Genomic DNA, 13,427 nt, shown 5'->3' on the forward strand with positions numbered 1-13,427 from the left:
TGTGTGTCAGTGAGTGTGCTTCTGTGTGTGTGTGTGTCTGAGTGTGCTTTTGTGTGTGTGTGTCAGTGAGTGTGCTTTTGTGTGTGTGTGTCTGTGAGTGTGCTTCTGTGTGTGTGTGAGTTTGTGTCTGTGAGTGTGCTTCTTTGTATGTGTCTGTGAGTGTGCTTTTGTGTGTGTGTGTCTGTGAGTGTGCTTCTGTGCGTGTGTGTGTGTCAGTGTGTGTGCTTCTGTGTGTGTATGTGCCTATGAGTGTGCTTTTGTGTGTGTATGTGTGTGTGTGTGTGCGAGTGTGCTTCTGATTGTGTATGTGTCTGTGAGTGTGCTTTTGTGTGTGTGTGTGTCTGTGAGTGTGCTTGTGTGTGTGTGTGTGTGTGTGTGTGAGTGTGCTTCTGTGTGTGTGTGTGTGTGTGTGAGTGTGTTTCTGTGTGTGTGAGTGTGCTTCTGTGAGTCAGTGAATCTGCTTTTGTGTGTGTGTGTGTCTGTGAGTGTGCTTCTGTGTGTATGTGTCTGTGAGTGTGCTTTTGTGTGTGTGTGTGTGTGTGTGCTTCTGTGTGTGTGTGTGTCTCTGAGTGTGCTTCTGTGTGTGTATGTGTCTGTGAGTGTGCTTTTGTGTGTGTGTGTGTGAGTGTGCTTCTGTGTGTGTGTGTGTGTGTCTCTGAGTGTGCTTCTGTGTGTGTGTCTGTGAGTGTGCTTCTGTGTGTGTGTGTCAGTGAGTGTGCTTCTGTGTGTGTGTGTGTGTCTGAGTGTGCTTTTGTGTGTGTGTGTCAGTGAGTGTGCTTCTGTGTGTGTATGTGTCTGTGAGTGTGCTTTTGTGTGTGTGTGTCTGTGAGTGTGCATCTGTGTGTGTGTGTGTGTGCTTCTGTGTGTGTGTGTCAGTGAGTGTGCTTCTGTGTGTGTGTGTGTGTCTGAGTGTGCTTTTGTGTGTGTGTGTCAGTGAGTGTGCTTCTGTGTGTGTATGTGTCTGTGAGTGTGCTTTTGTGTGTGTGTGTGTGAGTGTGCATCTGTGTGTGTGTGTGAGTGTGTGTCTGTGAGTGTGCTTCTGTGTGTGTGTCTGTGTGTGTGTGTGTCTGTGAGAGTGCATCTGTGTGTGTGTGTCTGTGAGTGTGCATCTGTGTGTGTGTGTGTGTGTGCTTCTGTGTGTGTGTGTCTGTGAGTGTGCATCTCTGTGTGTGTGTGTGCTTCTGTGTGTGTGTGTGAGTTTGCTTTTGTGTGTGTGTGTCTGTGAGTGTGCTGTGTGTGTGTGTGTGCGTGTGAGTGTGCTTCTGTGTGTGTGTGTGTCTGTGAGTGTGCTTTTGTGTGTGTGTGTCTGTGAGTGTGCTTCTGTGTGTGTGTGTGTGAGTGTGCATCTGTGTGTGTGTGAGTGTGTGTCTGTGAGTGTGCTTCTTTGTGTGTGTGTATGTGTGCGTCTGTGTGTGTGTGTCTGTGAGTGTGCATCTCTGCGTGTGTCTGTGAGTGTGCTTTTGTGTGTGTGTGTCTGTGAGTGTGCATCTCTGTGTGTGTGTGTCTGTGAGTGTGCCTCTGTGTGTGTGTGTGTGAGAGTGTGCATCTCTGTGTGTGTGTGTGTGTGTGAGTGTGCCTCTGTATGTGTGTGTCAGTGAGTGTGCTTCTGTGTGTGTGTGTGTCTGAGTGTGCTTTTGTGTGTGTGTGTTAGTGAGTGTGCTTCTGTGTGTGTATGTGTCTGTGAGTGTGCTTTTGTGTGTGTGTGTGTGAGTGTGCATCTGTGTGTGTGTGTCTGTGAGTGTGCATCTCTGTGTGTGTGTGTCTGTGAATGTGCTTCTGTAGGTGTGTGTGTCAGTGTGTGTGCTTCTGTGTGTGTATGTGCCTATGAGTGTGCTTTTGTGTGTGTATGTGTGTGTGTGTGTGTGTGTGTGAGAGTGTGCTTCCGTGTGTGTGTGTGCGAGTGTGCTTCTGTTTGTGTATGTGTCTGTGAGTGTGCTTTTGTGTGTGTGCGTGTCTTTGAGTGTGCTTCTGTGTGTGTGTGTGTGCGTGTGTGAGTGTGTTTCTGTGTGTGTGTGTGTGTGTGTGTGAGTGTGCTTCTGTGTGTGTGTGTGTCTGTGAGCGTGCTTTTGTGTGTGTGTGTGTCTGTGAGTGTGCTTCTGTGTGTGTATGTGTCTGTGAGCGTGCTTTTGTGTGTGTGTGTCTGTAAGTTTGCATCTGTGTGTGTGTGTGTGAGTGTGCATCTGTGTGTGTGTGTGTGTGTGTGTGCTTCTGTGTGTGTGTGTCTGTGAGTGTGCATCTCTGTGTGTGTGTGTGCTTCTGTGTGTGTGTGTGAGTTTGCTTTTGTGTGTGTGTGTCTGTGAGTGTGCTTCTGTGTGTGTGTGAGTTTGCTTTTGTGTGTGTGTGTCTGTGAGTGTGCTTCTGTGTGTGTGTGTGCGTGTGAGTGTGCTTCTGTGTGTGTGTGTCTGTGAGTGTGCTTTTGTGTGTGTGTGTCTGTGAGTGTGCTTCTGTGTGTGTGTGTGTGAGTGTGCATCTGTGTGTTTGTGAGTGTGTGTCTGTGAGTGTGCTCTTTGTGTGTGTGTATGTGTGCGTCTGTGTGTGTGTGTCTGTGAGTGTGCATCTCTGCATGTGTCTGTGAGTGTGCTTTTGTGTGTGTGTGTCTGTGAGTGTGCATCTCTGTGTGTGTGTGTCTGTGAGTGTGCATCTGTGTGTGTGTGTGTGTGTGAGTGTGCATCTCTGTGTGTGTGTGTGTGTGAGTGTGCCTCTGTGTGTGTGTGTCAGTGAGTGTGCTTCTGTGTGTGTGTGTGTGTGTCTGAGTGTGCTTTTGTGTGTGTGTGTTAGTGAGTGTGCTTCTGTGTGTGTATGTGTCTGTGAGTGTGCTTTTGTGTGTGTGTGTGTGAGTGTGCATCTGTGTGTGTGTGTCTGTGAGTGTGCATCTCTGTGTGTGTGTGTCTGTGAATGTGCTTCTGTATGTGTGTGTGTCAGTGTGTGTGCTTCTGTGTGTGTATGTGCCTATGAGTGTGCTTTTGTGTGTGTATGTGTGTGTGTGTGTGTGTGTGTGTGTGTGTGCTTCTGTGTGTGTGTGTGTGCGAGTGTGCTTCTGTTTGTGTATGTGTCTGTGAGTGTGCTTTTGTGTGTGTGCGTGTCTTTGAGTGTGCTTCTGTGTGTGTGTGTGTGTGTGTGAGTGTGCTTCTGTGTGTGTGTGTGTGTGTGAGTGTGCTTCTGTGTGTGTGTGTGTCTGTGAGCGTGCTTTTGTGTGTGTGTGTGTCTGTGAGTGTGCTTCTGTGTGTGTATGTGTCTGTGAGCGTGCTTTTGTGTGTGTGTGTCTGTAAGTTTGCATCTGTGTGTGTGTCTGTGAGTGTGCTTCTGTGTGTGTGTGTGTGTGAGTGTGCATCTGTGTGTGTGTGAGTGTGTGTCTGTGAGTGTGCTTCTTAGTGTGTGTGTGTGTATGTGTGCGTCTGTGTGTGTGTGTCTGTGAGTGTGCATCTCTGTGTGTGTCTGTGAGTGTGCTTTTGTGTGTGTGTGTGTGTCTGTGAGTGTGCATCTCTGTGTGTGTGTGTCTGTGAGTGTGCATCTGTGTGTGTGTGTCTGTGAGTGTGCATCTGTGTGTGTGTGTCTGTGAATGTGCTTCTGTGTGTGTGTGTGTGTCAGTGTGTGTGCTTCTGTGTATGTGCCTATGAGTGTGCTTTTGTGTGTGTGTGTGTGTGTGTGTGTGTGTGCTTCTGTTTGTGTATGTGTCTGTGAGTGTGCTTTTGTGTGTGTGTGTGTCTGTGAATGTGCTTTTGTGTGTGTGTGTGTCTGTGAGTGTGCTTCTGTGTGTGTATGTGTCTGTGAGTGTGCTTCTGTGTGTGTATGTGTCTGTGAGTGTGCGTCTGTGTGTGTGTGTGTGTCTGTGAGTGTGCTTCTGTGTGTGTGTGAGTGTGTGTCTGTGAGTATGCTTCTGTGTGTGTGTGTATGTGTGCATCTGTGCATGCGAGTGGTAATCTGTGAGTGTGTGTTTGTTTCTGTCTGAGTGTGTGTCTGTGTGTGCACCTGTGAGTGTGCTTCTGTGTGTGTGTGTGCTTCTGTGTGTGTCTGTGAGTGTGAGTGTGCTTCTGTGTGTGAGTGTGCTTCTGTGTGTGTGCGAGTGTGCTTCTGTGTGTGTGTGTGCTTCTGTGTGTGTCTGTGAGTGTGCTTCTGTGTGTGTGTGAGTGTGTGTCTGTGAGTATGCTTCTGTGTGTGTGTGTATGTGTGCGTCTGTGCGTGTGAGTGTGCATCTGTGCGTGTGTGTTTGTGTCTGTCTGAGTGTGTGTCTGTGTGTGCACCTGTGAGTGTGCTTCTGTGTGTGTGTGTGCTTCTGTGTGTGTCTGTGAGTGTGAGTGTGCTTCTGTGTGTGTGTGTGTGAGTGTGCTTCTGTGTGTGTGTGTCTGTGTGTGTGCATCTCTGTGTGTGTGTGTCTGTGAGTGTGCATCTGTGTGTGTGTGTGTGAGTGTGCATCTCTGTGTGTGTGTGTGTGTGTGTGAGTGTGCCTCTGTGTGTGTGTGTCAGTGAGTGTGCTTCTGTGTGTGTGTGTGTGTCTGAGTGTGCTTTTGTGTGTGTGTTAGTGAGTGTGCTTCTGTGTGTGTATGTGTCTGTGAGTGTGCTTTGGTGTGTGTTTGTGTGAGTGTGCATCTGTGTGTGTGTGTCTGTGAGTGTGCATCTCTGTGTGTGTGTGTCTGTGAATGTGCTACTGTATGTGTGTGTGTCAGTGTGTGTGCTTCTGTGTGTGTATGTGCCTATGAGTGTGCTTTTGTGTGTGTATGTGTGTGTGTGTGTGTGTGAGAGTGTGCTTCTGTGTGTGTGTGTGTGCGAGTGTGCTTCTGTTTGTGTATGTGTCTGTGAGTGTGCTTTTGTGTGTGTGTGTGTGTGTGCTTCTGTGAGTCTGTGAATGTGCTTTTGTGTGTGTGTGTGTCTGTGAGTGTGCTTCTGTGTGTGTATGTGTCTGTGAGCGTGCTTTTGTGTGTGTGTGTCTGTAAGTTTGCATCTGTGTGTGTGTCTGTGAGCGTGCTTCTGTGTGTGTGTGTGTGAGTGTGCATCTGTGTGTGTGTGAGTGTGTGTCTGTGAGTGTGCTTCTTAGTGTGTGTGTGTGTGTATGTGTGCGTCTGTGTGTGTGTGTCTGTGAGTGTGCATCTCTGTGTGTCTGTGAGTGTGCTTTTGTGTGTGTGTGTGTGTCTGTGAGTGTGTATCTCTGTGTGTGTGTGTCTGTGAGTGTGCATCTGTGAGTGTGTGTCAGTGAGTGTGCATCTGTGTGTGTGTCTGTGAATGTGCTTCTGTGTGTGTGTGTGTCAGTGTGTGTGCTTCTGTGTATGTGCCTATGAGTGTGCTTTTGTGTGTGTGTGTGTGTGTGAGTGTGCTTCTGTTTGTGTATGTGTCTGTGAGTGTGCTTTTGTGTGTGTGTGTGTCTGTGAATGTGCTTTTGTGTGTGTGTGTGTCTGTGAGTGTGCTTCTGTGTGTGTATGTGTCTGTGAGTGTGCGTCTGTGTGTGTGTGTCTGTGAGTGTGCTTTTGTGTGTGTGTGTGTCTGTGAGTGTGCTTCTGTGTGTGTATGTGTCTGTGAGTGTGCGTCTGTGTGTGTGTCTGTGAGTGTGCTTCTGTGTGTGTGTGAGTGTGTGTCTGTGAGTATGCTTCTGTGTGTGTGTGTATGTGTGCATCTGTGCATGCGAGTGGTAATCTGTGAGTGTGTCTTTGTGTCTCTCTGAGTGTGTGTCTGTGTGTGCACCTGTGAGTGTGCTTCTGTGTGTGTGTGTGCTTCTGTGTGTGTCTGTGAGTGTGAGTGTGCTTCTGTGTGTGTGTGTGCTTCTGTGTGTGTCTGTGAGTGTGCTTCTGTGTGTGTGTGAGTGTGTGTCTGTGAGTATGCTTCTGTGTGTGTGTGTATGTGTGCATCTGTGCGTGTGAGTGTGCATCTGTGAGTGTGTGTTTGTGTCTGTCTGAGTGTGTGTCTGTGTGTGCACCTGTGAGTGTGCTTCTGTGTGTGTGTGTGCTTCTGTGTGTGTCTGTGAGTGTGAGTGTGCTTCTGTGTGTGTGTGTGTGAGTGTGCTTCTGTGTGTGTGTGTCTGTGTGTGTGCATCTCTGTGTGTGTGTGTCTGTGAGTGTGCATCTGTGTGTGTGTGTGTGAGTGTGCATCTCTGTGTGTGTGTGTGTGTGTGAGTGTGCCTCTGTGTGTGTGTGTGTCAGTGAGTGTGCTTCTGTGTGTGTGTGTGTGTCTGAGTGTGCTTTTGTGTGTGTGTTAGTGAGTGTGCTTCTGTGTGTGTATGTCTGTGAGTGTGCATCTCTGTGTGTGTGTGTCTGTGAATGTGCTACTGTATGTGTGTGTGTCAGTGTGTGTGCTTCTGTGTGTGTATGTGCCTATGAGTGTGCTTTTGTGTGTGTATGTGTGTGTGTGTGCATCTGTGTGTGTGTGTCTGTGAGTGTGCATCTCTGTGTGTGTGTGTCTGTGAATGTGCTACTGTATGTGTGTGTGTCAGTGTGTGTGCTTCTGTGTGTGTATGTGCCTATGAGTGTGCTTTTGTGTGTGTATGTGTGTGTGTGTGTGTGTGTGAGAGTGTGCTTCTGTGTGTGTGTGTGTGCGAGTGTGCTTCTGTTTGTGTATGTGTCTGTGAGTGTGCTTTTGTGTGTGTGCGTGTCTTTGAGTGTGCTTCTGTGTGTGTGTGTGTGTGTGTGTGTGTGCTTCTGTGTGTGTGTGTGTGTGCTTCTGTGAGTCTGTGAATGTGCTTTTGTGTGTGTGTGTGTCTGTGAGTGTGCTTCTGTGTGTGTATGTGTCTGTGAGCGTGCTTTTGTGTGTGTGTGTCTGTAAGTTTGCATCTGTGTGTGTGTCTGTGAGTGTGCTTCTGTGTGTGTGTGTGTGAGTGTGCATCTGTGTGTGTGTGAGTGTGTGTCTGTGAGTGTGCTTCTTAGTGTGTGTGTGTGTGTATGTGTGCGTCTGTGTGTGTGTGTCTGTGAGTGTGCATCTCTGTGTGTGTCTGTGAGTGTGCTTTTGTGTGTGTGTGTGTCTGTGAGTGTGTATCTCTGTGTGTGTGTGTCTGTGAGTGTGCATCTGTGTGTGTGTGTCTGTGAGTGTGCATCTGTGTGTGTGTGTCTGTGAATGTGCTTCTGTGTGTGTGTGTGTCAGTGTGTGTGCTTCTGTGTATGTGCCTATGAGTGTGCTTTTGTGTGTGTGTGTGTGAGTGTGCTTCTGTTTGTGTATGTGTCTGTGAGTGTGCTTTTGTGTGTGTGTGTGTCTGTGAATGTGCTTTTGTGTGTGTGTGTGTCTGTGAGTGTGCTTCTGTGTGTGTATGTGTCTGTGAGTGTGCGTCTGTGTGTGTGTGTGTCTGTGAGTGTGCTTTTGTGTGTGTGTGTGTCTGTGAGTGTGCTTGTGTGTGTGTATGTGTCTGTGAGTGTGCGTCTGTGTGTGTGTGTGTGTCTGTGAGTGTGCTTCTGTGTGTGTGTGAGTGTGTGTCTGTGAGTATGCTTCTGTGTGTGTGTGTATGTGTGCATCTGTGCATGCGAGTGGTAATCTGTGAGTGTGTGTTTGTGTCTGTCTGAGTGTGTGTCTGTGTGTGCACCTGTGAGTGTGCTTCTGTGTGTGTGTGTGCTTCTGTGTGTGTCTGTGAGTGTGAGTGTGCTTCTGTGTGTGAGTGTGCTTCTGTGTGTGCGAGTGTGCTTCTGTGTGTGTGTGTGCTTCTGTGTGTGTCTGTGAGTGTGCTTCTGTGTGTGTGTGTGAGTGTGTGTCTGTGAGTATGCTTCTGTGTGTGTGTGTGTGTATGTGTGCGTCTGTGCGTGTGTGTTTGTGTCTGTCTGAGTGTGTGTCTGTGTGTGCACCTGTGAGTGTGCTTCTGTGTGTGTGTGTGCTTCTGTGTGTGTCTGTGAGTGTGAGTGTGCTTCTGTGTGTGTGTGTGTGTGTGAGTGTGCTTCTGTGTGTGTGCTTCTGTGTGTGTGTGCGAGTGTGGTTCTGTGTGTGAGTGTGCTTCTGTGTGTGTGTGTGTGCTTCTGTGTGTGTGTGTGTGCTTCTGTGTGTGTGTGCGAGTGTGGTTCTGTGTGTGAGTGTGCTTCTGTGTGTGTGTGTGCTTCTGTGTGTGTGTGTCTGTGCGTGTGTGAGTGTGCTTCTGTGTGTGGGTTTGTGAGTGTGCTTCTGTGTGTCTGTATGAGTGTGCTCCAGTGTTTGTGTGAGTGTTCTTCTCTGTGTGTGTGCGTCTGTGCGTGAGTGTGCATCTGTGAGTGTGTGTTTGTGTCTGTCTGAGTGTGTGTCTGTGTGTGCACCTGTGAGTGTGCTTCTGTGTGTGTGTGTGTGTGTGTGTATCTGATTGAGAGTGTATCTAGGGGTGTATGCCTGTGAGTCGATTCTGTAAAGGTGAAGGTCTGTGTGTATCCCTGAGTGCACATCTGTGCGTGTCAGTGTAAAGTAAGCTTGAAGTGCAGCAGGACGGCTTGGCCAGGTGGTAGAGTGATGGTGTGCCATGTGGGGAGTTATAGCCACACCACATGACCTGGATGCTACCAACTTTTGTCCTGAGCTATGGATTTTCACAGCTGAAGGGGCGGGCGGTGTCATGGAGAAAGAGGAGCAGGAGTCTACACCCCAACCTGGAGTACAGGTGGGAAGAGACAGGGAGACCATAGCCAAAACAAAACAGGCAAGGAGTCACACAGTCCTCAGAGCTCCCACTGACTAACCGATTTCCCATTCCATGACAATGTGCTCACCAGCATCTGTGGGTGTGTGTCTGTAGGGGTGTGTCTATGAGTGTGTAACTGTTAGTCTCTTCCAGAATGTGAAGGGTATGTCTGTTTCTCAGTGTGTCTCAATGTGTGGGGGGAGAGAGTAAGTGTGGGAGGAGAGTGTGAGGGAGTGTGTGTGGGAATGTGAGCATCAGAGTGAGTGTGAGTGAGTGCATGTGGGTGTGTGTGTGTGCGAGTGAGTGTGTGTGTATGTGTGCGTGACTGTGAGTATGTGTGTGAATGTGAGTATGTGTGTGTGCATGTGTGAGAGTGTGAGTGCGCATGAATGTGTGTGAGTTGGAGCAAGTGTATGTGTGTGTGTGAGTGTGAATATGTGTGTGTGAGTGAATGTAAATATGTGTGTGAGTGTGGGTGTAAATATGTGTGTGTGAGTGAAAATATGTGTGAGTATGTGAATGTGTGTGAATAGGTGTGTGAGTGAGTGTGAATGTGTGTGAGTGTGAATAGGTGTGTGAGTGACTGTGGGTGTAAATATGTGTATGAGTGTGAATAGGTGTGTTTGAGTGTAAATATATGAGTATGTGAGTGTGGGTGTGAATATGTGTGTGTGTGTTTAAATATGTGTGTGATTGTGAATATGTGTGTGTAAGTCTGAGTATGTGAGTGTGAGTGTGTGTGATATTGTGGTGCCCAGTAGGGTCTGGCGATCAGAGTCTGTACCTCATACAGCAGGAAGGAGTCCCCAATATCTCGCAGGAACACAGTTGGTACATCTCGAATAGATGGACGTCTCCAGAACAGGTCTGAAACCAAGACCACAGCCTGTTACTACAATGACTGAGAACCTGCTCCAGCTCCATGGATATTCAGCTACTGAGTGCATCAACACCTCTACCTTCCGACTCCCACAGAGTGTAACCTGAGCCCAGAATACAGGCTCCAGTCAGTGGCGAAATACCGTCAGGGACACGATCACACAGGTCACTACTGTCAGTGATTCCGGACATTCCTGGTCTGAACAGTGGGACTGTGCTCCTGGTCCAGAGAGTGGGACCGTGCTCACAGATCGGACAATGGGATCATGCACTCGGTTCAGACAGAGGGATCGTGCTCCTGGTCCAGAGATTGGGATCGTGCTCCCGGTTTAGGAGGGGATTTCATGGAGCTTTACTGGGTCTGGATTCCGGTGCATTGTGGGTCAGAGCTGATGGCACTGTACACTGAGAGGTGCCCACAGTCAGGGTAAGGCCCCAGGGTCTGTCTTGTATTGGGGCTGTGGGGGTGGGGACAGCAGACAGCGCTTCACTAACCCTCACAACTCTGCCATCACCTCGGGCCTGGCGAGGGAGGGACGGAGGGATGGACAAAGGGATGGAGGGAGAGATATTTGGAGAGAGGGAGGGATGGAAGGATTGAGGCAGGGATGGAGAGAGGGAGGGATGGAGGGAGGGATGGAGGGAGGGAGAGAGGCGGAGAGGCCTTGGTAACAGTAGTTGGTGACGTGGCAGAGTGACAGTGGTCAGGGCTGCTCTCTGCAAGGGCTGGTCTGATAAGCTTATCTCACAGCCTGGCCTCGAGCTCCAACCCACATCCCCAGGCCCTCCCAATGCCATCAGCATCTCCTCCATTGCTGCACTACAGGGACAGGCACATCCCAGCTTCAACACATGCCCATCACCACACACTGGCATTGCCAGGGCTCCCACTGTAACCATGAATGGCACAGTGTTACTCTGGGAGTGAGGGCGTTCCTCTGTGTTACTCAGAGACGCAGAGAGTGAGGGGGTCTCTCTGCATTACTCAGAGACACAGGGAGTGAGGGGGTCCCTGTGTGTTACTCAGACACACAGGGAGTGAGGGGGGCTCTCTGTGTTACTCAGAGACACAGGGAATGAGGGGGTCTCTCTGCATTACTCAGAGACACAGGGAGTGAGGGGGGCTCTCTGTGTTACTCAGAGACACAGGGAATGAGGGGGTCTCTCTGTGTTACTCAGAGACACAGGGAGTGAGGGGGGCTCTCTGTGTTACTCAGAGACACAGGGAGTGAGGGGGTCCCTGTGTGTTACTCAGAGACACAGGGAGTGAGGGGGGCTCTCTGTGTTACTCAGAGACACAGGGAATGAGGGGGTCTCTCTGTGTTACTCAGAGACACAGGGAGTGAGGGTGTTCCTCTGTGTTACTCAGAGACACAGGGAGTGAGAGGGTCTCTCTGCATTACTCAGAGACACAGGGAGTGAGGGGGCCTCTCTGTGTTACTCAGAGACACAGGGAGTGAGGGGGTTCCTCTGTGTTACTCAGAGACACAGGGAGTGAGAGGGTCTCTCTGCATTACTCAGAGACACAGGGAGTGAGGGGGTCTCTCTGTGTTACTCAGAGACACAGGGGGTGAGGGGGTCTCTCTGTGTTTCTCTGAGACACAGGGAGTGAGGGGCTCCCTATGTGTTACTCAGAGACACAGGGAGTGAGGGGGCCTCTCTGTGTTACTCAGAGACACAGGGAGTGAGGGGGTTCCTCTGTGTTACTCAGAGACACAGGGAGTGAGAGGGTCTCTCTGCATTACTCAGAGACACAGGGAGTGAGGGGGTTCCTCTGTGTTACTCAGAGACACAGGGAGTGAGAGGGTCTCTCTGCATTACTCAGAGACACAGGTCATGAGGGGGTCTCTCTGTGTTACTCAGAGACACAGGGAGTGAGGGGGTCTCTCTGTGTTTCTCTGAGACACAGGGAATGAGGGGCTCCCTGTGTGTTACTCAGAGACACAGGGAGTGAGGGGGTCTCTCTGTCTTACTCAGGGACACAGGGAGTGAGGGGTCTCTCTGTGTTACTCAGAGACACAGGGAATGAGGGGGTCTCTCTGTGTTTCTCTGAGACACAGGGAGTGAGGGGGTCCCTGTGTGTTACTCAGAGACACAGGGAGTGAGGGGCTCCCTGCGTGTTACTCAGAGACACAGGGAGTGAGGGGGTCTCTCTGTGTTACTCAGACACACAGGGAGTGAGGGGGTCCCTGTGTGTTACTCAGAGACACAGGGAGTGAGGGGGTCCCTGTGTGTTACTCAGAGACACAGGGAGTGAGGGGGTCTCTCTGTGTTACTCAGAGACACAGGGAGTGAGGGGGTCTCTCTGTGTTACTCAGAGACACAGGGAGTGAGGGGCTCCCAGTGTGTTACTCAGAGACACAGGGAGTGAGGGGGTCTCTCTGTGTTACTCAGAGACACAGGGAATGAGGGGGTCTCTCTGTGTTTCTCTGAGACACAGGGAGTGAGGGGATCTCTCTGTGTTACTCAGAGACACAGGGAATGAGGGGGTCTCTCTGTGTTACTCAGAGACACAGGGAATGAGGGGGTCTCTCTGTGTTTCTCTGAGACACAGGGAGTGAGGGGCTCCCTGTGTGTTACTCAGAGACACAGGGAGTGAGGGGGTCCCTGTGTGTTACTCAGAGACACAGGGAGTGAGGGGGTCTCTCTGTGTTACTCAGAGACACAGGGAGTGAGGGGCTCCCTGTGTGTTATATGGAGACACAGGGAGTGAGGGGGTCCCTGTGTGTTACTCAGAGACACAGGGAGTGAGGGGATCCCTGTGTGTTACTCAGAGACACAGGGAGTGAGGGGGTCTCTCTGTGTTACTCAGAGACACAGGGAGTGAGGGGGTCCCTGTGTGTTACTCAGAGACACAGGGAGTGAGGGGGTCCCTGTGTGTTACTCAGAGACACAGGGAGTGAGGGGGTCCCTGTGTGTTACTCAGAGACACAGGGAGTGAGGGGGTCCCTGTGTGTTACTCAGAGACACAGGGAGTGAGGGGGTCCCTGTGTGTTACTCAGAGTGCTGGGTGATCCTGTCTGGCCAGTTTTGGGGGAATTGTTCCCAGTCTTGGTGACCTGGTACCTGACCTGTTGTGAGAGGAGCTCTGTGGGTGTACAAGTGCAGTAATAAAACCCGAGGAGCCTGGCGACTGAGGGAATCCTGTGACATTTTCTCAAGCCTTGCCCTCAGCGCAGTGCTCCCAAGTTTATTAAAGCTCAGCTGCTAACATTAAACCGTCCAGCATTGAGGACTGTGTGAGTGCTGTGCACTGACTCTGCTGAGTCCAAGCAGAGATTACATAAGGTTCCCACTATCTCAACCAGCTCTTCCGATCGCAGCCGCAGTGAGAAGTCAGGAATGGGCTGGGAACAGGGATCTGGCTGTCATAGCAAGACACAAACTCCCCGAAAATGACAGAAGAGGGAAGACGGGGCTCTGGAAAAGGACAGGGCTGGAGGAGCGAGGGGAAAAGCAGAGAGAGAGGGGGGGGGGAAGATTCTGAAGTGGATGGCAGTGGGAATGAGCGCTGTCTGGAGCAGGGGCGGTTGGGGGGGGGGTACTCACCTGCTTCTTTGATTCTGCTGAGGGCCGTGCCCAGTCCAACAGAGACCCAGAGACTGAGCATCAGGGAGAGCCGCTGCCTCACAGCCGGGTTCATCCTCATCAATCTCCGAGGCTGAAACCTGTCACCTTCCCAGCTCTCTGAATCCTGACTGATCCTCTCCACTAGCCCCACACACACACACACACAGACAGATTGCTGCTCTCTGAACCACGCACACAGTTTGGCAGCAGGCCACTGGAACTGGAACTGGAATGTAAGTTGCTGGCAAGGACCGGGGCTCCTGTCTTGTTGTTGTTTCCGGCCCAGCTGCAGTGTCAGCATTCCCGACTGTCCCCACTGCCTGACAACCGGCCCCACTCCCCAACAGGCGGACAGACCGCTGTATTATTGCCAGGTTTCATTGCAAACAACACTTGTCTTTCAGACATTGTGCTGGGAATTCCTGGCCCATAG

General features: G+C 50.5%; 1 protein-coding gene across 1 annotated transcript in view; it reads right to left on the reverse strand.

The window, feature by feature from the left end:
* Positions 1–13,166, reverse strand: part of LOC148147008 (protein FAM180A-like) — a 100,140-nt gene extending 86,974 nt beyond the window's left edge. Inside the window, exons 1-2 of the mRNA XM_087996804.1 lie at positions 12,974–13,166; positions 9,330–9,412 (exon numbers count right to left, since the gene is read on the reverse strand). Coding sequence (XP_087852930.1) covers positions 9,330–9,412; positions 12,974–13,073 — 183 coding nt within the window. The 5' untranslated portion in view covers positions 13,074–13,166. The remainder of the gene's footprint in view (positions 1–9,329; positions 9,413–12,973) is intronic.
* Positions 13,167–13,427: the final 261 nt, after the last annotated feature.

Source organism: Chiloscyllium plagiosum, unplaced genomic scaffold (genome assembly GCF_037043375.1).
Source record: "Chiloscyllium plagiosum isolate Xiang-an unplaced genomic scaffold, Cpla_swu_hap1 HiC_scaffold_18, whole genome shotgun sequence".
NCBI lineage: Eukaryota > Metazoa > Chordata > Chondrichthyes > Orectolobiformes > Hemiscylliidae > Chiloscyllium > Chiloscyllium plagiosum.